Below are 23951 nucleotides of genomic sequence, written 5' to 3' on the forward strand. Positions count from 1 at the left end.
CAAGTGAAACAATGGAGGGCGACATGGAGGAAATTGCAGGCTGTTTTAGCTGTTCAGTCCGTTTCAGAGAAGAGACAGCCATCCCGTTACATCGCAGATCCATTTGTAGCCTACCCGTCCCAAATTCCCGGGGCTAGAGACGGGACGATTGCATGATTGACATGAGAGCGCAGTGAATCGAATTGTGGATTGCTCTGGAGTGACACTGCGGGTAAAGCCAATTATCGGGGAGGCTGCCGGGAGAGTAGGCGGGATGTGCTAAATCCGGCCCCCTTTCCTCCCTCCCTCGCCTCAGTCATCAGGATAGGCTGAATTGCAGGTGGTGACGGATGCGATCGGAGGAGCGGCGCTGCCGCTTCTCCCTTGCTCTTCCCTCCCCCCCCATGGAGCAGCTCAGATCCGTATTCATCTGGTCCCCCTCCTCTGCAGCAGCCGGCTTCTCGTCCTCCTCGACAGCTGTGGGGAAGGAGGAGGTTGAGGATAGGGCGGTACGGGAAGCCTGGCAACAGCAGGAGGTGGAAGAAGAAGAGGAGGAGGAGGAGGAGGAACAGCAGCAGCAGCAGCAACCTACTGCTAACCTTTACTGGACGGCCGTCTTCGACTATGAAGCGAGCGCCGAAGACGAACTCAGCCTGCGCAAGGGGGATGTGGTGGAGGTGCTCTCCAAGGTAGGTTGGCTTTTGCGCACCCGGCTTCAGCCTGGCTGCGAATGCAGCTCAGTGGATGGGAGCAAATACTGGTGTTCCTAATTCAGCTCAGACACATCAAAACATATCGAACGGAATGCAGAAAGAACAAATCCCTGGGTGACTGAAAATATTCTAGTTATTGCAAACATTGTCATCTTAAATAATGGTTGACCATTTCAAATACTGGGGTATCGGAGCATTTGCAGAAGGAACATTCCCGTCTTCCTGCATCCCGTCACTTCATCATAAATCTTTGATTCTAGTGACAACTGATGTTTATTTGTTGTATTTATGCTGGAGAGAGCCAGCCTTAATTGTAAATGGTTTGTCAGTCCCGATGAACCTCAAGCGTTTCTCTAGTCAAGTCGCGGACGCGCTGATGTTATTTCCACAGTCCATCGTAAGACTATGTGACAAAGTTGCAGCTGAAAGGAACAATCTAGCGAGGAGGTGACCGAGTGACGGGAGACAAGGAATAGGCAGGTGGTCAAATTGTTGGTCTTCCAAAACGAGATTCCATTAGGCTGCAACTATTTTTCATGTTTATAAATGCTTCTGGCGACCTTTGTTGTGGGATTACTCCAGCCTTTCAATATTGTCCTTTCCGCATATTCAGCAAAGCCCACTGCTTCTGCTGATCCCATTCTGAATCTGCCACAAAGAGTCTTTGCTACTTCGCTTTCAGGGCCTTACTGTACCATCAATTAGACGCGGGGTCGAATGGAGGTGGTTAGTGTAGGCTGGAGGTGCATAGTTGCTACTATTCAACAGCAGCTTTCATATAGAAGCAGATTCCAGATTGCGGTCAACTACACAGTAGAACACAAGGAAAGGTATTTCCTGGTCAGAATTGGCAAATGATAACTACCAATATGACATTGGCATCTTTGAGAGAAGAGGGAGGCAAAAATAGGGGGTGACACAAAAATAGGTAGTATAAAAAGAGTATTGATGGAAGCACTAAATTAGGAAGATGTTAATTAACTTAATTCATATATTAAACCTGCAAATTTATTTCACAGTAGAGAGATATGAGGCCATTTGCTTTGGGTATAAGTAGTTGGCCAAAGTCAGATAGCAGGTGATGGTTCTTTGAAACATATTAATTGAATGTGACATGGGCAGATAGAGAAGATAATGGATTGCTGGCCTTTTATGCAGAGGTTTGGAGTAGGAGGGGTCAAAGTAATACTACAGCTATAGAATGTTCTGATCAGACCACATTAGGAATAATGTAAGGAATTCTGGATGCTATATCTTGGGAAGGATACATTGGGCTTGCGGGAGCACAGCCTAGATTTATGGCTGTTATTCGGGTTTCAGAAAGTGTGAGGAGATCCCTGAAATTAGGGTTGTAACTTCTGGAATTTGGAAGATTAAGTGATGAATGATTTAAAATTTGTGTTTAAAATGGTATTGCAATTCACCAGCCCCTTGCTATGCCTATTCAGCTATTCAGTAATTTTCCTGGTTGATTTTTTTTAATCTTGGCGCTATTTACTTTGCTGTGCAGTCACAAAATAGCTCAATCATTTTCCTTCTTGAACAGCCTATCAACATGGATAAAACAATCCATACCATCCTCAACTAGCGCTACTGTTATCCATTGAAATGGAACTGACCCCCTTTGGCTCCAATCCGTCTATCAATCTATGGGGTTATTATTTCTAGTGATTGGGTTGTTTCCATATCCCATACTGATACATTCATGAGGCTCTAAGGTTCCGTTCTTGGCTTTCTCCCCCTTCTCATCCACATACTTTATCTAGGCAACATCATCAGAAAATATCACGTACTCCACAAACTCATAATTCCATTTCTACATCATCATGATGTTTTCCAGCTTCCCCATGGCATTGGAGGTTTTATCCAGTTTTGTGTGGGAAGAAGTCTAATTCTCAGTAATAATTGGGAAAACTGGAGCATTGGTAACGGTCTATTTTGTAGTTAATATTTCAGTAATATTGTGAATATATTATTTAATTAAGCATTGTTTGTTTAAGTAATATATTTATGGGTTATATGTAAAAGTACATGAATGGCATACGTCATTGTGCCACCACATCATATGTGTGAGCCTTGCTAAAGTAAAATGAAGTACACATGTTTATCCCAGGGCTGCCCATATTTTTCTTTTGATTAGTTTTGGAATTACAAAATATGACAGTGGTGACAGGAAAGTTTTAAGTGAACCTGAGATGACTGCCTACCTGTTGATGTGCAGCGAGATGTTTAAGTTAAAAAAAAACACATCACATATTTCTGCAGAAGAGGGACAGAGATGGTCAAGTTAAAACAAAAAGGCAGAAAATGGATGAAATTCATGTGTTCATAGGCAGTGAGTACTGGGTGATAATATTAACTTAAAAAGGCAGAAATGGCTGGCTACATTAGGAAGATAAATGTGTTGAATTATACAGATAACTGACAGATGTGTACTGAATGAATTGAGCAGCATTTTAAAGCAAATTAAATTTCCAGTGAAAAGTGAGTGCCATTGTTGCTGAGTGCATTGCTTGGAAAAGCTTATAGTTTGCTAAGAAGTTTGACTGCTGTAACCAAACTAGCTGAAATGAGTTTTGCTGATACTGTGATAGTGATGTAGGAACATTTAGAACCAAAACCATTGTTGATTGTAGAATTCTTTAGATTTCATATGCAGAATCAAAAGGGAGTCCACTTTAGCTTACATGGCTGAATTGAAGAGATTGTCTGAGCATTGTCAGTTCAGTAATGGATTTAATGATGCATTGAGAGATCATTTAGTTTGTGGAATCATACAAAAATGCATTAAAATCGCACCTATCTGAAGTACAACTCACATTTAAAAGAACACTTGGAATTGCTGCTCAGGAAAGAGATAAACAGTCATCTTGCAGTTTCAAAAACAGAATGAGTCTACATGCTGTTGGTGAAAAATCTGATTATGATCAGAAGATCCAAGACTTGGTAGCCTTGAGACTTATAATGTGAAAACTAACCAGGTGCAAGCAATATGGCTTACACCAGAAGCGAACAGCAAATTAATTAAAATGCAATTGGACACTGGTTTGGCTGTCTCAGTCATTCTACAAAATGAGTTTGAGTGGCATTTCAAAGCTACTGAACTGAAGCCTGCAGATATCCACCTAAGAACCTATTGGAGAAAAGATAAGTCCTGTGTGAATGACATTCATAACAGTGAAATACAAACACTAACAAGCCATATTGGGATTGTATCTGGTAAAAATAGGAGGGCCAGCACTGTGGGGACATGAGTGGCTGAGGAAACGACAACCACAACTTGATTGGAGGTTCATGCTATATCCTCTGCAATAGAGGCAACTGAAAGTGAATTAATAAAGATACTGGATGATGCCACAGCAGTGTTCAAGGATGGCATTTGAAAATTCAAACAATTCCAGGGTAAAATAGTGGTAAATGAAAACACCACACCCAAGATTTACAAATGTTGTCCATTTTCTTATATCAACCATGATAAAGCAGTTAGTGAGGTAGATCACATGGAGGCTGAACGAGTTCTTTCCAAGATTGAGTGGAGCCAATGGGAAATACCAGTGGTCAGCATAGCCAAGAAGACTGGATCTGTCAGGATCTGTGGTGATTTGAACGTCACCATCAACCCAGTACTGAGAATAGATTAGTATCCTCTGCCCAGGATAGAGGATATCTTTACACTCCTTTCTGGAGTAGACTTAGCTGAGTCCTACCTACAGGTGAAAATTGAAGAAGAATTCAAAGTGTTTCTCAATATAAAAGCTCACAAAGGGCTTTATCACTAGAGTAGGCTTATTTTTGGAGCAGCATCTGCACCTATACTTAAGCAGTAAGCCATGGATCAGGTGCTGCAAGGCTGCCCAGGCCCTCAGTGTTACCTGGATGACATAATTGTTAATGGTAAGGATGAAAGGAACATCTCCAAAATCTCAAAACACTGTAAAAAGATTAGAAGATTATGGGCTCATGGCATAATGCAACAAATGTAAATTCTTTAACTAAGGATCATTTACTATGGTCACACCATCAATGTACGAGGATTACACAACTGTGCTGAGAAAATTCAAGTGTGGTGGATGCCCCAAATCAAAGGACTTATCACAGTTGTGGTCCTTTTAAGTTTCTAGCAATTACTATAACAGGCTCCCGCCAAATTGGCTACTGTGCTCCAGTCCTTGAACTTATTACTACAGTTCAAGAAGAAATGACAATGGACAAAGTAGTGTGAAGTGGCTTTCCAAAAGGCAATAGAAATCATGACAGCAGATACTGTACCCATACATTATTATCAACATCGTCCATTGAAACTAGCCTTATGGTGTAGGTGCAGTCATGTCAGATATTATGAGTAACGAAAGTGAACACCCCATAGCATTTGTATCATACTTACTTACCGCTGCAGAGAAAAGTTACACACAGATTGACAGAGAGCCCTTGAGTGTGGTCTGGGGTAAAAGTATTTCAACCAGTGATTTGTATGGGAGAGAGTTTACCCTCATTACTGATCATAAACCACTAGTGTCCATTTTTAATCCACAGAAGGGCTCCCTTTCTTGGAGGACATAATTACAAGATTAAATTCAAGAGGATGACTAATAATGGAAGTGCTGATGGATCGTCTTGTTTATCCTTGGAAATGGAAATACCTGAAGAATTATACAAAAGAGGACACTCCCCAAGACGTATTCTCCATAATGCAAATTAAAAGTCTCCCTATTACAGCAGGGATGATGCCGAGGGAAACCAGTAAAAACTACACACTGTTTCAGGTCTACATAGCAACCCAAAATGGCTTGAATGTGCAGCAGAAGTCCATTTCACCATTTTTACCAGTAGTAAGATGTACCTGCCCTGCATGGAGGCTGCCTTTTTATGGGGATTGAGAGTTGTTGTACCATCCAAGCTGCGAGTACAGTGTTGGGGGAGCTAGATGACAGCCATCTGGGCATGGTCAAAATTTGGCTCAAACCTTTGTCTGGTGGCCTCAGATGCCAACTGTTTGGAACGCCAGCGTGTCCAGAGCTATCAGAGCCACTTCCTGCAGTGCCAGAGTCATCTCCTGTAGCCTCCATGGAGGAGTTACCAGGGTTTAAGATTATTTCACAGCCACCTGCCAAGCAGAGCGACCCCCTCCCCGCCCCCCCAGGCAGGAAAGCCGTTATCCTACAAGTGTAAGAAATCCTCCACAGCGACTAAATCTTGAGACTCGAAAGGGACATTAAAAATTTACTAGGCTGTGGAGGTCTATATAGTAGTTGTGTTATATGGTATATTGTGTGTGTAACTGAGATGTATTCTATATTGAGTTGAAGTTTATAGCAATGCAGGGAGAAGTGTTGCTATTTAATATTACAGTAATATTCGAGTAATATTATAAATATATTGTTTGATTAAGCAGTCTATGTTTTTAAAGTAATTAATTACAGGTTATATGTAAAAGTACGTGAGTGGCATACATCATTAAGCCACCACATCATATGTGCATGTCTCGCTAAGGTAAAAATGAAGTACACACATTTATCCCTAGACTCCCTATGTTTTTCTTTCGATTTGTTTTGGAGTTACAAAACACAACATGGCTAAATTCAGAATGTCTGCATTTAAGCCACAAAATTCATCCCATGCCCAAGTGCTGTCTGAGATGGAACCAAAAGTTTACCGATGTAACATACTGTTTGATCTTTATGTCTCCATGTCAGGTTGATCGTCAAGGTAACATACTTCAGTGATAGTTTTTGTATATACCTTTGCCTCAGTCCATCTGTGACTGAAAATGTTTTTGTTGCCCCTAGACCTCACAACTCCAGAAATTTGGAATCTATCTCCTCATCTATCCGCTGTAAACCTTTAACTCATCTGAAACATTACTGCCCATTTTCAGTAGATCCTTTTTTTCAAATCTCCCTAGGCCCAGTTTATGATCACCAATATTTTATTCACATTTTTCTGTGATTATATTTCCTCCCTGTCAATGTAACATCTTCCCCTAAAATGCTTTTTGATGAAGTAATAGAGTTGGTGAGGGTGGTGTGTCTGATATTGGGCACATGGATTTCAGATGAGTCTTGATTTAGGTGTTGATAGAATGGGCAGACTCAGAGACTATGGAATTCAATGTCAAGTAGTGAGAAGTGATATATATTCGAAGGATAAGGAAAGGGGTATTTATAAAGCAATTGCACATTAAATATATAATGATATCAATTTAAGAAACTTCCACATGCACACATTTTTAATCTTGTTGGGACAAGAAACCAAGATTGTTATGGAAAATAAATATTGTTATAGAATCGAGTGTGCTCCAAATGGTGGTATAGGTTAAAGTTCAAAGTAGATTTATTATCAGAGTCCATATACGAGGGGCAATTCATAAGTTTGTGGCCTAAGGTAGAAGGAATCAATTTTAGAAAACCTAGCCCATTTATTTTTAAACATAGTCCCCTCCTACATTTATGCACTTAGTCCAGTGGTCATGGAGCATACAGATCTTGGACCTCCAGTAAGTGTCCGCAGCAGGGGTGATTGAAAAGTTTGTGGCCTAAGGTAGAAAGAGATGAGTTATACAGTTCTCGTTACATGCACGTGCAGTTCAACTCTTTGAGTGATTATGCAGGAAGTTTGCAGTTAATAACTCATCTGGGGTGATTGATAAGTTCGTGGCCTAAGGTAGAAGGAGATGAGTTATTAACTTCAGAATTTATGTATAATCACTCAAAGAGTTGACCAAGATCCGTATGCTCCACGACTGCTGGACTAAGTGTGTAAATGTACGAGGGGACGATGTTGAAAAATAAATGTGCTAGGTTTTCTAAAATTGACCCCTTCTACCTTAGGCCATGAACATATCAATCACCCCTCATATATGTCATCATATACAATCCTGACATTCATTTTCCTGTGGGCATTCACAGAAGATACAAAGAAACTCAATAGAATCAATGAATAAACACACATAATGAAGCTGGCTAAAAAACCAATATGTAAAATACTGCAATACATATAAATGTAAAAGGGAGAAACAAACAAAATAATGAATAAATAAATAAATAAATAAAGAATGGATGAATGAATGAATGGTAAGACCATGAATTTAGAATGTTTGAAAGTGAGTCCATAGATTGTGGAATATGGGGTGAGTGGAGTTGAGTGAACATTGATTTATAGTTGAGCATTATGGAGTTCTGGAAGGACATGAATGCTTTGGAGAAGGGAGCCACTGGAATTTGCTCTCAAATCCAATGACTTGCTCCTAAAATTTTAGAAAGGCAAGCTTTTTAAAATTATTAAGTATCATACATAGTGATTACTTCCACAATATTTTTCCAGAATATAAGTAAATAAAGGCCACTCCATAATTTGTACTTTATTATACAATTTTCTGAAAACAATGCATGCCTCTACAAGCAAGCACATAAATTTTCCTTCACCATATATTACACTAATCATAGAAGCATAGAATAGCATTGGCACATGGAAACTGCATTTGCTCTTTATGGAGAAACCCAGTTGGATCCATTTCCCTACTCTTCCCCCATAACCCTACAATTTCTTTATTCAAGTAGGTAATGCATAGTGGCACAATTGCTGGTGTGCTGCACAACTATGCTGACTCATTTTGATCTAGCACTAGAGCTATCTGTGGAGTTTGCGTGTTCTCATTGTTGCTACTTGGGCTTCCTCTTACGTTCCAAAGATGATCTATTCAGTAAGTTAATTGGCTACTTTAAGATCCCACTGATATAGATGAGTGGCAGGAGAACTGATGAAGAGGTGGATATTAATATACAGCCAAAGATGAATAGATTACAGGAAAGTGGGACTGAAAGATAGCCACATATCCAGTGGGCCAAATTGTCTCATCCTCAGTCATAAAAGCATTTTTGCTAAGTTGAAATTGAATATGCAACCACTATATCTTAAGACAAGGCATTCCAATTTATAACAATGCTTAATTATTAAATTTACCTTGTTGGTTATTTTGTACTCTGAGAGTAACTATAATTTTTCATCTTAATGAAAAGAAGGGTCATTCTTGAAGGGAAGTCAGAAAATAGCTGAGATTGGAGGACGAGTTGTAATGGTGGGAAAATAAAAGATATAAAGTTTTTAAAAGTTTTTGAGTACTAAAACTTTCAGTAATGGCACATAAGGAAAATATTAGTTTTCCAGGATATTGGCTTCTGGGTGTTCAAAAACATCTAACTGAGGAAACAGGATGGTTATAAATGATTGTGCTTATTGGTGCAAAGTAAAAACAAGGACAGTCTTTTGTGACATTGCAAGGTAGATAGGCTAAGGAAAGTACAAGTATTTAATATCTTCCTTCAAGAGGTGTCTGTTTTTAAAATTTATTAAACTGTTATTACAATTAGTATCAGCAGACTAGTTCAGCATCCAGTTGACAGTAATACCAGGATAAATGCATGTGGCTATGCATTAACTAGCAATGCATTGCTGAAAATTTAACATGAGCTGAGAGGGTGCTGTTGAATGTAAGATTTATATATACAGTATGTATAATATATTTTTCCTTTATGCTGTATGGAAAAAATAGTTTATCAAGCAATCAGTTATGGAAAACAGTTAAAATGCTGGGTTCTAAATGCTCTAAAACAAATAAAAATAGAATAAACCTGATTTTCCCATCACCTCAAGCTGCACAAAGCAAGTCTTTTTTTATGCAGCATAGAATACAATTTTGTTTTGATAACATTATTGAAACTCCTGTGATGTTCATTTTTTATACGACAAGAAAATCTTACAAATAGGCATCCAGTCTTTCAATAGTCTTTTGAAATCCCATATAGATAAATAAGTTCCCTTTTGCAGTGTAACTTAATGGGCAGGTTAATGTGATCTGTCATTTGGGAATCATAACTAGAGTTTAATTTTGGGATGTTAAAGGTGCTTTTCAAATTCAGTAATGTTCCATGCATCAATGTCAGATTATGTGTAATAGAACATCTATGTTCGCTCAACATAGTGTCTGGGGGTGGGAGGAGGGATCACAACATGTGCGTTATTTTGTTTTTGGCTTGGTTCATTCTAACCTTCTTTCTTATACTTTATAACCTTATCAAGTACTCTGCTCCACCTAAAAATAAATTCTATGTAGCAAGCTAAGTATTTTGTTTCATGTTACCTTATGGCTCTTGAAATGAAAGAAGGGTGAGGAGAAAGGTCATTCAGCATCAGAAGGGGAAGAGGCCTTTTGATAGTGTGGATATAACTGATTTGAATTTTTATCAATGTATCTGTGAAAAAAAAAAGGAATTTATTTTTATATTCCTAGATGGTTGATTGAAAATAAATGTTGGAAATACTTTGAGTAAATTATTGTACAGATCAGGACAGCTGAACTGAAATACCACCACTGGCAGAAGATCGTGACAGCAAAATATGTCAACGCTATTGACTCTAAATGGAGATGGAGATTGACCAGATAGGTGCTGAGAGGATGTTTCCCCTCATAGCTACATAGCTTCAGGATCAGAGAACTGCCCTTTTAGACTGTGAAGATTGTTGTGAGAATTAGTTTTCTTTTTTTTTTAGTGGTATCCCATTGACCTATTTGTTACTGAATTTTGCTGCTGATCAGTACGTTAATTTTTGCTGGGAATTGGAAAAATATGGCACGCAACATGCAGCCACTGTGTTTCATTATTCTGTTACATCTGAATGCAGGTTTGGAACCAAAATAGACAGGTTTAGAAAGTTGCAATCCACTCTTGTGGTTCAGCTGATTACTAAATATATGTAATGTATTGGCATTCTGATTCCTGTTCTTCCTGAGGTTAGGCAACTTTTTAACTCTCCATGTCAAAACAGCTGATTCATTTCAACTCTTAGTAGGTATTGATTAGTCACAGAAAAGTAAACCATAGAAAAGGTCTATCTCGCCTGTTTTGAACCATTTAAACTGCATACTCCCATCGACCTGCACTGGGATCATAGCCTTCCATACCCTTACCGTACATGTACCTATCCAAATTTCTCTTAAATGTTGAAATCGAGTTTATACCACTTGTGCTGGGAACTCATTCCCCACTCTCATGACTCTCTGAGTGAAGAAGTGAAAGAGTGAAAGAAATTGCTGTTCTTATCATGGGCATGTCTGCGAGAGAACAAATTGCAGGGCGACTGAGGAGATGGAGAGTGGGATTGATTGGCTGGGAGCTGGTTTGCACCCAAAGGGCTGAATGGCCAGTAAATAAGAATACTGCCTCTTGGCTTATTTCTCTTTGCTTTGCATTTGATCTGAGTCAAAAGAGTGCCTGTGCTTGATGTTATTCTTGGCTTTTCCAAAAGAATAAGTTTAAGCAGTTGTGAAGTATATAATATGCATTTAAGATGTTTGAGGTACTTTAATTCCTATTTCTACTATTCCATTATCACACCACCATAAGCAGACCATGTTTGAATAATTCAAAAAATAACTCAATAGAATATCAGCTAAAAATTGGCTGCTAATTTTGATATATAATGTATTAGGGATGGATTTTTTTAACCAAATATTAGGATTTTAAGGTGAATTGCATTTAGATTTTTAAAAAAAATAATCGCACAATAAGTCCATTGGCATTGAGCAAGTTTTTCTTCTGCAGATCTGAGATCCTATACCCAAATGACAAAATCAAAGCTTCTCTTTTTATAAGAAAAAGCAAATGGTTTGAGGTATGTTACAAAGGTATATACAACTGATTTGGCAGTGTTTTTTCTCTTGTATGTAGATTAAGTTTTGAAAAGTTATCGACAATTATTGCACAAAGAGGTCAGCAGGACAGTTGACTATTCTTATCTAATGAAATTAAAGCTGGAATAAGCAGGTGGGTATCTGCAGTGTATGAAAGGTGGTGTAGGTCGAGTAAAGAATTACTGTAATACTGTCAGCTGAATATGAAGATATGTTGAGTGTTGTCAGGGACAAAATGTACATGCTTTGAGATGGAATAAATCAATTATTTTTTGGCTGTTTAGGATTCCAAGGTTTCTGGAGATGAAGGATGGTGGACCGGTAAAATCAATGACCAGGTTGGCATCTTTCCCAGCAACTATGTCACCAGTGGCCCATGTTACAGCAAGTTACAAGATAGAAGCACTGATGTTTACCCACACGTCCTGGAAACAGACTTCAGTGAACTGCAGTTGGAGGAGATTATTGGCATTGGTGGATTTGGTAAAGTTTACAGAGGCATCTGGAGGCTGGAGGAGGTCGCTGTTAAAGCAGCTCGGCAGGACCCGGATGAGGACATCAGCCAGACCATTGAAAATGTTAAGCAGGAAGCAAAACTGTTCGCAATGTTGAAGCATCCAAACATCATAGCCTTGCAAGGTGTTTGTCTGAAGGAGCCCAATCTTTGCTTGATAATGGAGTTTGCCCGTGGGGGCTCTTTAAATCGAGTGTTGTCCGGCAAGAAGATCCCTCCTCATATACTTGTCAACTGGGCAGTTCAGATTGCAAGGGGCATGAATTACTTACATGAAGAAGCAATTGTTTCTATTATCCATCGTGATCTCAAGTCCAGTAACAGTAAGTAGATCAGAAAATGAATGACAATAGTCAAAAGTGTACTTACTGGTGTGATGGGAGATCAACCAACAAGGGGATGTAAGTTGTTTTGCTGCCTGTCCTGTGCCAGATAAAAGTGTTCCTTTGACATTGAAAACTACTAATGTTATGTTCTTCAGTCTTAGACATGATAAGAAATAAATTCCTGCTATATGTGACTTCAATGTTAGAAACCCAGGAAGAAGCAGTATTAAAACTCCTTTATGTATATTGCACAAAGCTAAAATCATTACAAGTGGTTTGTGGATTTCCATTGCTTCAATTCAATTGGATTATATTATGAACCAATAAAGACAAGGGTACCTCTCAAAAACACAGCTTTATGCAGAATCTCAGAATTTAGGAAGAAGTAGACTCTGGAAGAAGGGTCGTTTCACAGGAGTTGTGGGGTGGGAGCACGTTGTGGAGAGAGTTTAAGCTGATGTAATTATTTCAAGTGTGGCTGAGATTTGCCTTCTGTTCACCTTTCACTTATGTCGTGATAACACTTAATTTATGTATCATTGCTTCAATCCTTTGCCTGAAAACCTCTGGATTTTAAACCTGCAATTGTCCTCAGTATCCTTTGCCTATTTGGGAATGATTTCAGTTTTGTTTCTTATAATGTACTTCTTGATGCTTTCTCTCTCTGTAGTTGCAGCCTGACCCTCTGAGTGTATCCAATAATTTTTTTCTTGTAGTTAAAACTTTCAACATCTACAGTTTATTTTTGTGTATTTGATATTGGTAATTCTGACTGTGCAGCAGTCCTTTAGTACTACACGGAACACTGTGAACTTCACTACGATGGGATTCGAAAATGCTATTTGTTCCACAAAGTTTTGGGGAAAATATTATTTAAATCAAATCCTATTTGTTGATTGATAAAATTACATATCTTCACTAATATAATGTATTTAATTGTCACCCTAAATTGTTGTGCATAAAATATTAATATTTTGATCATAGGAGATGAATGTTAAATGGGTCAAGAAAAAGATGTGAAATAAATTGGATGGGCCAGTGAATGAAAAGTAGCACTATCACTTACCCAGGCTGGCACGGCGATACTGTACCAGTGTTTTAAAAATCTACTGTCTGGGATCTGAAGTCAGATTTTCCTTTCAAATTAGTGAAGCTATTTGCAATCTCAGTCAAATACAAAATGCAGCAACCTCAGATTAGGAGTAGTTTACACTGTTCATTTGAATGTCCAATTGGAGCCTTGTTGAAGCAATTACAGTTGGCCAATAACATCCACCTCGCTATCAAACAATAATAAAAAAATTTTAAATTTCCTTTTATTTATCAGGGACAATGCATGGTTTGATGGCAGTAATTCTGGTTGGAGTGTAATTCTGTCTGTGTTAATGGTCTTGCTGTATCTTGCCATGGTGTAACTGAACTCAGCTTTGCTTTAACCAATATCCATACATGAGGTGCAGGTGGATAGGGATTACAATGGGACTGGCATTGAATTCATCTTCCAGTATTCCCCAGTACTTCAATGTCTTGCAGCTGTTTTGTCTGGAACAGCTGAGACCATCCTGTTAGGGGCTATGTTGGCACAGAGGAAGCATTGAACTGATAATCAACAACACACACAAAATGCTGGTGGAACACAGCAGGCCAGGCAGCATCTATAAGGTCTCGGCCCGAAACGTCGACAGCGCTTCTCCCTATAGATGCTGCCTGGCCTGCTGTGTTCCACCAGCATTTTGTGTGTGTTGTTTGAATTTCCAGCATCTGCAGATTTCCTCGTGATTGAACTGATAATGTTTGTTTTTAATGCAAAATTTCCACATTGGCTACAGTATTTGCTGAACAAACTGTGTCGAGTGGTTTAATACCACTTAACTAATATTTTGTGTTAAGTCTTGTTCCCATGGGAATTTATAGTAAGTGAAGGTCAAGTAGCCATTTGAGTTGTTTTATTTATAAAGATCTATGATAAGTATCACTGATAATTTAATTTACTTGGTTTAGAATGTTTACCTAGTTTTTTTGAATGCATTTTAAATTTCATATTTGAAAGCAAGTGTTTTTAAAGCATTTTGCAAACTAGATTATATTACTCCTTGCAGAGAAACAACTGAGAGGGAAAAGAGATGTCTATATTCAATGATTATTTTCTTAATTATTTTCTGAATACACTTAAAATGCACTGGATGCTTTGTATTTAAACTGGGCACAATCAATCTATCTGGGCCCTTGAATTTAACACCAAATCATATGATAGAAAAGAAGGCCATTCAGCCCATTGAGCTGGCTCCCAAAAGAATAATTACATTAGTCCCATTCTCTCTATCATACTTTCTCTGTAACCTTGCAGCTTGTTCTCGCTAATTTACATATTGACTCTCAATTACTTTTGCTATGATTTTACACAAAAGGATAATTAGAATAGCCCAGTTAATCAGTTTCTTTAGGAAGTGTGAGAAAACTGAAGCTCCTAGTGAAAATCTATGAGTTCAAAAAAAGTTTACTACTTGGTTATTGACAATCTGAAAATAATGATTGAGTCATTAGCGATGTGTTGCCTGAGTATTTTGATTTCAAAGTGCATGTCATGCATGGTGGTCTATTCCAGAACAGTTATAAGGCACATGGGATTCAAGATGAGCTACTTCATTGGGTCCAAACTTGCCTTGCTGATTGGAGGCAAAGGGTAATTGGGGAAGGGTGCTTTTCTGAATGGAAGTCTGTGATCAGCGGTATACAGCAGAGATGGGACCCTTGTTTTTTATAATGTTTATTATAGATTTGGATTAATATAGAAGGGATGACTAAATTTGCAAAGGACACAAAAGTTGATGGTATTATGCATAGCAAAAAAGAATGCCTAATGCTGAAGGAGGATGCTGATCAGTTAAAAAATTGAGTAAAACATTGTTAGGTGAGATTTATTCATAATTACAAACGTTTGTAGTATGATGCGATGCATTTTGGGAAATTAAATGGATCATATACAGACACAATCTCCACTGTGTAGAAAAGTGGTCCAGTTCCGTTCTTATCTTCCCAGTTATCCACTTTGATCACCTCTATAGTCCCTTACTAAGATTGCTTGCCCAGGATTGAGGCACCCAGTGTCCTTGTTTGAAGAGCCCTCAGTTTGTGTCAGTTACTTGTCCTGCATACTCACTTGGTTTGAGGTGATCCAAGCATGAGTGCAAGGGACGGCCCAGGATCGTAGCTGGTGAGTTGTTGGTTCTGGAGTGTGCTGCACTGGGATGTGCAAAGAGGAAGTTGGCGAGGTTCTGGTTCAGTGACTGTGTAGTGTGTTCCAATGACATTGCTTGCAAATCGTTCTTTAGAATCTGGACAAACCTTACTGCCCAGCTATTTGTAGTTGGGTGGTATCATACAGATGTAATATGTCTTATTCCATTCATGCTTGGGAATGATTGAAATTGCTCTGCAACAAACTGAGGTCCATTGTCACTGACTAAGTGTTCTGGAACACCAGTCCTTGCAAAGAGGCTTCTCCACCCATCAACATTGTGCGAGGCTGTAGTGGAGACAATTAGAAACACTTCTGGCCACTTTGTGCCTACATCTACTGCTGCCAAAAAATTTGTGCCTATGAATGCTCCAGTAAAATCCACACAATTCCTCTGCCAGGGCAAAGCAGTCTATTTTTAACTGTCGTCTTTAACTTCATGCCTTTTGGAAATCAGGTAATCTTTTACTCTCTTAGCTATTCACAGTAACAGAAATTTTGACCAGGGGTGCCCAAACCTTTGCATGCCACTGTACGATAAATGGTTGGTTGAAAAGGAATGTTGATGAACAGGAGCATGGGTGTTCAAGTCCGTGGTTCCCTGAAAGTGGGAAAGGAACGAAGTAAAAGAAGGCATATGTCATGCTGTCCTTAAGCCAAGGCATATAATGTAGCAATTTGAATGTTATGTTTCAACTTTGCAAAAACATTCTTTAGAATGTTGTTGGAGTATTATATGTAGTTTTGATCCCCACATTATAGCAAGAGTGTGACTGAGCGGGAGGCAGAGCACAGAAGACTCACCAGGATTTTGCCTGGACTGGGGTGCTTTCATAATGGGGAGAAACCAGATAGGCTGGAGTTGTACTCTTGGGAGTGAAGGAGGCTGAGGGGTGACCTGATAGAATAATATCAAATTATAAGAGACATAGATAGCACCAATTTTCAGAATCTTTATCACATGGTAGCGTATTATAAATAAAAAGGCATGGTTTGAGACGAGAGAAAAAAGTTTTTAAGAGGAATTTTAGAAGAAAATCTTTTTCTTAACATGATGGAGTTGATGTTTGGAACTCACTGCCAGAGAAAGTGGTGGAATCAAATATGTTTGAGAGATGTTTACATTGACACTTGAATAGCAAAGCATAGAAAAATACAAAGGAAACACTGAACAAGGCCCATCTGGACCACCCCCTCCACAGATGCTGCTCGATCTTTGCAGGTTCTGCAGCAGAATATAAACTTAACACAAGCAAATGGAATTGGTGTAGATGGACAGAAAAATTCACATGGACATGGTGAGTACAAGGACCTGATTCTGTGTCTTCACACTATGACTATGACACTTGGTGTGTTGGAGGATTGAAGATGTAATTACCAAATGTTTTTACTGAGTAATGTTTTACTCAGTAATGTTTTACTGAGTAAAAGCATTATACATGTGCTTAATGGACATGCATACTGCCATCATGAATAACATTAATTTAGTGCACTGAAAAAAAGATTGATGTTCTACAGTTTTCTAAAGGGTTATGAACAATAAGTAAATGGATTGTCCAACAAGATTATTATAGGACAGTTGACCATAAGATAAATTAGACAGTTTTTTTACAAGACCGCAGTCAGTCCTTAGTTAGAATGCTATGCTGGTTTTTGCCTTGTGTCTGGTGGGTGAGGTCAGCCCCTGGATTAAGCTATTGAGAGTGGCTTGGAAGTCTGGACTCCATACTTAAGAGAAGCAAGGCTTTTGGGATCTGCAGGTGGTAAGGTGATTCAGAATGGGTTGTGTTTGACTTAATAGTTTCTTCTAATTGAGATAGGAGAGATGGTGCAGTTTAAAGACCTTTAAAATAAGTTCTAGGTTGGAGGTCTGGGAAAGGTTCCTTTTCTAAAGTAGTCTGAAAAAGGTTTCTGTTCTGTGCAGTGAATACCAATTTGCTGAATTCCTTCTTGTGAAAAGCGACTCTGTTTCTGGTGAGTGTAGAGATCACCTCTTTTTAAAAAAAAAAGGGTAGGAAGGAATTTACCAGGTTTTTAAACTTTGGGAAGATTGGAGCATTTTCACTTCTGGTCATTAGAATCAAAAGGTTATTTGAAATGAAATTCGGCAAGTGCTACCTGTGTGCAGTAACACTGGTCATTCTTCTTTAACCAGAATGCTACTGTACCCTCTTGCAGCCAATCAGGAAAGAGAAAGGACTGGATCGGCATAACTATAGAGTGGACTGAATATCACATGATCTTTAGCAGTGTTGCTGAGTACCTCTGCAGACATCAATGTTTCCTTTAAACTTCAGCAGAAAATTAGAGAAAACTTTAAGTATATTTTTGTTTTGAAACCCCGAAAAAGTACTTCAGAGACTTGGACAATGTGTACCCAAATTGTTGATGGTCTATATTATGAGCTTGTTTTATTGTGGCTTGTTTAAGTTTGTCATGACAATGCAATACAATTAGATATTATGTAGCAAATTAAAGATATTAGAAAGATGACCAAGAACATTTGAAATTGGAGGTCAGGAGGAGATAGACAAAAGTATCAACCACGATTGAATGGTGGAGCAGATTTGATGAACCAGATGGTCTAATTCTGCTCCTTTGTCTTATGGTCTTATATCATTGTTACTGTTACTGAATATTCATTCAGTCTCCAGTGGTGATCATAGTTATTGCATTTTTTATTGGTCCTTATGGATACAAGTTATATTTTATAACTCAAGTTCATATATAGTTCATTTTTCTTTTGATACACTTAGCTCTCATAACATTAGAGTTATCAACTGGTCCTTTATCACATCAAGTTTATTTTAATCTTCTGATTTTTTTTGTTGGGTTGTTGACTCATTTGTCTTATTTACTATTGAAGATTTCTATTACACTGAAATCAAATTTGCCCAAATAGAATCTTGGCTCTTTTGTTTTTCTTACTTCAAAGCCCTATATTGAACTTCTTCATAATACAGTCACATTCCAATGTCTTTGAATTGAATTAGGCTCATTACTACATCTAATATTATCTGATTTCCTCAAATAAAATATAATCAAATAAAATAACCTTTTGACAAAATTCTTCATTGCAACCATTCTATATTTGTGACATGCTCACCTGATCATGGAATAGCGCTACTAAAGGGACAAATTCACAGCTGACATCAGGAGTGGGGAAGTTGCTGAGGGCAGGATTTCCTAGCAGAGTCAGTTTTGGAGGAGTCAACATGACCTGGCATGTGGGAAGTTGTGCTTGAAAAACTTTTTAGAGTCTTTTTGAAAGAATTGTTTGAAAAGGTTGATGAGAGTAGAGCTGAGGATGTTGTCTATTTGGACTTTGACAAGGTCCCACATAATAGGCTGTTTTGGGTGGCTAGGTTCCAGTGGTATCTAGGGACAGCCAGTAAGGTGGATTCAACATCAGAGGTAAGAAGTATAGGGTGGTAATTGAAGGTTGTTTTTTTCTTGGAAGGGAGGATAGTGACTAGTGGTGTGCTGCAGGGAACTCTGTTATTTGTTGTTTAAATAAATGATTTAGATGCTAATTCACAAGGGTTGGTTAGTAGGTTTCCAAATGACATTAAATTATAAGGTGTTGTGAATGGTGAAGAAGTTTGTCATAGATTACAGGAGAATCTTCATCGTTTAGGGCAGTGGGCTGAGGAGTGGCAAACGTATTTCAGAAACAGCTAAATATGAGATAATACACTTGGACATTCAATGTAGGATTTGGACTGTGAATGCAAAGTCACCAGGGAGTGCAAAGGAATAGAGGGGTGTAGGAATAAAGGAAGAATAAAGGACAGGTGGGGACTACACAGTTCCGGAATATTAAGTGTGTAGTAGAGGAAGGTGGGGTAGAACAAGTGATAAGGAGGACTCATGTACAGAGGGATGGTCTGACAGAACATGGAGTTAAATGTGTTGAAAGAATAAGTAAATTTAGGAAGGACAACAAAATTCTAGGGGTGTATAGCCTGATGGGAGTTCGGGGAGCTGGGTTAAGCACAATAGGCAGTGATTCAAACAGAGAGAGGAGAAATGGGCTAAAAATTCTATATCTGAATGCACGGTGTCAGAAATAAGGCAGATGAGCTTGAAGCCCAGGTGCAAATGGTTAACAATGATGTTGTTGGGATAACGGAGACATGGCTGCAGGGAGATCAGACCTGGGAAATGAATGTACAAGGGTATACGTGCTATCGTAGAGACAGAAATGTGGGCAGAGGGGGTGGAATGGCCCTGTTGGTGAGGAATGAGATTCAATCATTTGCAAGGGGGGACATAGGGTCAGGAGAAGTAGAGTCTGTGTGGATAGAACTGAGGAACAGTAAGGGCAAAAGGACCCAAATGGGTGTTGTCTACAGGCCACCAAACAGTAGCATGGATATTGGGTGCAAGTTGAATAGGGAGTTAACATTGGCATGTGGCAAAGGTAATGTCGCAGTAGTTATGGGGGATTTCAACATGCAGGTGAACTGGGAGAATCAGGTCGTTGCTGGACCACAGGATAGGGAGCTTGTAGAGTGCCTATGGGATGCATTCTTGGAACTGCTTGTACGAGAGCCAACCAGGGACAAGACTATTCTGGATTTAGTGTTATGTAATAAACAGGATTTGATAAGCGATCTCACAGTAAAGGAGCCATTAGGAGGTAGTGATCACAATATAAGTTTTTATCTGCAATTTGAGAAGGATAAGGGCAACTCAGAGGTGTCAGTGTTGCAGATAAACAGGGGAAACTATGGAGCCATGAGGGAGGAGCTGGCCAAAGTTGACTGGACAGATAGCCTAGCAGAAAAGACAGTGGAACAGCAATGGCAGGTATTCTTGGGAATAATGCACAAGGTGCAAAATCAGTTCATCCCCCAGAGAAGGAAGGATTCAAAGGGGGCAAAGGGGCCACAGTGGTTGACAAAGGAAGTCAGAGATTGCATAGCATTAAAAAAAAAGAGGAAATATGATAGAGCTAAGATGCATGGGAGGACAGATGATTGGGAAGTTTTTAAAGGAACAACAGAACTTAACTAAAAGGACAATACGGGGAGAAAAAAATGAGGTACGAACGCAAGCTAGCCAGGAATATAAAGGAAGATAGCAAAAGTTTTTTTTTGGTATGTGAAGAGAAAGTAGTTAAGCACAATGTTGGGCCCTTGAAGAATGAATTGGGTGAAATTATTATGGGAAACAGAGAAATGGCAGAAGAATTTAATGAGTACTTTAGATCTGTTTTCACTAAGGAAGACACAAGCAATCTCTCAGATGTATGGATGGGCCAAGGACATAGGGTAACAGAGGATATGAAACAGATTGATATTCAGAAGGAAACAGTGATGAGAAGACTGATGGGACTGAAGGCTGACAAATCCCCAGGTCCAGATGGTCTGCACCCTAGGGTACTAAAGGAGGTGGCCCTGGAAATTGCGGATGCATTGGTAATCATTTTCCAATGTTCCTTAGATTCAGGATCAGTTCCTGAGGATTGGAGAATGGCTAATGTTATCCCACTTTTTGAAAAAGGAGGGAGGGAGAAAACAGAACTATCGACCTCCATGCAGAATATGACCCATCTACAACTACTCTTTGCCTTCTGTGGGCAAGACAATTCTGGATCAACAAACCGATGTCCCCTTGGATCCCATGCCTCCTTACTTTCTCATTAAGCCTTGCATGGGGTACCTTGTCAAATGGCTTTTTGAAATCCATATACATTACATCTACTGCTTTACCTTCATCAATGTGTTTAGTCACATCCTCAAAAAATTCAATCAGGCTCGTAAGGCATGATCTGCCTTTCACAAAGCCATGCTAACTATTCCTAATCATATTTATTCCTCTCCAAATGATCATAAACCCTGCCTCTTAGGATCTTCAACTTACCAACCACTGAAATAGGACTCATTGGTCTATAATTTCCTAGGCTATCTCTACTCTTTTTCTTGAATAATGAGCAACATTTGCAACCCTTCAATCCTCCGGAACCTCTCCCATTCCCATTGATGATGCAAATATTGTTGCCAGAGACTCATCAATCTCTTCCCTCACCTCCCATAGTAGCCTGGGGTACATCTTGTCCAGTCCCAGTGACGTATCCAACTTGATGCTTTCCAAAAGCTCCAGCACATCCTCTTTCTTAGTATCTGCATGCTCAAGCTTTTCAGTCTGCTGCAAGTCATTCCTATAATCGCCAAGCTCCCTTTCTGTAGTGAATACTGAAGCAGAGTACTCATTTAGTACCTCTGCTCTCTCCTCCGGTTCCATACACATTTTTCCACTGTCACACTTGATTGGTCCTATTCTCTTAACGTCTTGTCTTCTTGCTCTTCACGTACTTGTAGAATGCCTTGGGGTTTTTCTTCACCCTGTCTGCCCAGGCCTTCCCATGGCCCCTTCTGGCTCTCATTTCTTTCTTAAGCTCCTTCCTGCTAGCCTTAAGATCTTCTAGATCTCTATCATTACCTAGTTTTTTTTTGAATCTCTCATAAGTTTTTCTTTTCTTCTTGACTAGATTTACAACAGCCTTTGTACACCACAGTTCTTGTAACCTACCATCCTTTCTGTCTCATTGGGATGTACCTATGCAGAACTCCACACAAATATCCCCTGAAAATTTGCCACATTTCTAATGTACATTTCCTGAGAACATCTGTTCACAATTTATGCTTCTGAGTTCCTGCCCAATAGCCCCATATTTCCCCTTACTCCAATTAAACGCTTTCCTAACCTCTCTGTTCCTATCCCTCTCCAATGCTATGGTAAAGGAGAAAGAATTGTGATCACCATCTTGAAAATGCTTTCCCACTGGAAGATCTGACACCTAACCAGGTTCTCTACCCAGAACCAGATCAAGTACAGCTTCTCTTGACTTGTCCACCCATAAACAAGAGTTGTAAATTCAGGGTAAATTTTCTTTCAGTGGTTGCATGGGGAGCCACTTTCTTTGCTATTTAATGAATAAGACTGTTGGTTTGGGATATTTTTAAAAGAATGTTTTCTTAATTCAAGATGTGTTATTAATACGGCCTTTCATCATTGTACCATTTTATCCCAAAAGTATGGATTGTTAAAAAGTTCAAAATAAATTTATTAACAAAGTACATATTGGCCACCATATACAACTGAGATTAATTTTCTTATGTGCATACTCAATAAATCCAAAGAATAATAACCATAACAATCAACAAAAGAACCCCGACTTACGTTTTCAACGAGAGTGCAAAGGAAAACAAACTATCTAAATACAAAATGAGAGTAATAATAAAAATTAAATAATCAATTAAAGACGAGATAAAAAGTCTTTGCAAGTGAGTCCATTGGTTGTGTGAATATTTCAATGATAGGGCAAGTGAAGTTGAGTGATGTTATCCCCTTTGGTTCAAGAGCCTAATGGTTAAGGGGTAGTCATTGTTCCTGAACCTGATAGTTGAGTTCTGAGGCTCCCGTACTACCTTCCTGATGGCGGCAGTGAGAAAAGGAGCATGTCCTGGGTGGTGGAGGTCCCTGGTGATCGATGTGACTTTCTTGTGACAGCATTTTATTCTGATATGCTCATTGATAAAGGGAGATTTACCCATGATTGACTGGGTTATGTCCACTACTTCGTTCAAGGGCATTGGTGTTTCTGTACCAGGCTCTAATGAGCCAATCGGTATATTCTCCACTACATATCTATAGATTTTAGGTGACATGCTGAATCTCCACAAATTCCAAAGGAAGTAGAGGTGCTGCCATCCATTCTTCAGCATGTTCTCTGAATAAAAACACTGAGGAATTTAAAGCTTCTAACCCTCTGTACCTCTGATCTTCCAATGAGAACTGGGTTCCTCTGGTTTCTTTCACCTGAAGTCAGCTGCTTGGTCTTGCTGACATTGAGTAAGAGGTTGTTGTTATGGCACGACTCAGCCAGATCTCCTTCCCATCTGCTGATTCATCACCTTTGATTCGGCACGTGACAAAAAAAAGATTGAAAGTGTGCAAAAAAAAAAGATAGAACTCTGAATCAGTAATGCTAGAGCCTGTGCCTGCACTTCAGCATGCATATTGACCAAGATAGTTCTAAGGCAGGGGTGGGCAAGCTTTTTGACTTGTGGGCCACAAAGGGTTCTAAAATTTGACAGGGGGACCGGACCAGGAGCAGATGGACGGAGTGTTTTGGTAATACATCTCATAAGAGAAAATAAAATATCATGGGATATGTAGAAAACATGTGCTTTAATTTCAATTGAAAATGAACAAATGCATTACAACAAAATATCTGTCTTTGAAGTCCCATGGTATTTAGCTATTTATTGAAATGACTTTTAAAACACTGAAAATTAAATGAATAAAATACAGCATTTTTTAAAAATAGTAACAGTTATTATTTTAAGGCACTGAAAATTCTGTTATCCTTCAAGATATTATCATCATCACTCTCCTCCTGACTGTCTTTATTTCAAAAACGGTAGGAGATGCAGGTCTACTTGTCCTGCTCCTTCTTATTCAATTGTCCCCTGTGCCAAAACTC

At 39.0% G+C, this 23951-nt stretch overlaps 1 protein-coding gene across 1 annotated transcript in view; it reads left to right on the forward strand.

The window, feature by feature from the left end:
* The first annotated feature begins 313 nt into the window (after positions 1–313).
* map3k9 (mitogen-activated protein kinase kinase kinase 9) overlaps positions 314–23951 on the forward strand; it is a 373986-nt gene continuing 350348 nt past the window's right edge. Inside the window, exons 1-2 of the mRNA XM_059990213.1 lie at positions 314–668; positions 11664–12216. Coding sequence (XP_059846196.1) covers positions 330–668; positions 11664–12216 — 892 coding nt within the window. The 5' untranslated portion in view covers positions 314–329. The remainder of the gene's footprint in view (positions 669–11663; positions 12217–23951) is intronic.

Source organism: Hypanus sabinus, chromosome 2 (assembly GCF_030144855.1).
Source record: "Hypanus sabinus isolate sHypSab1 chromosome 2, sHypSab1.hap1, whole genome shotgun sequence".
In the NCBI taxonomy this organism is placed as follows: Eukaryota; Metazoa; Chordata; class Chondrichthyes; order Myliobatiformes; family Dasyatidae; genus Hypanus; species Hypanus sabinus.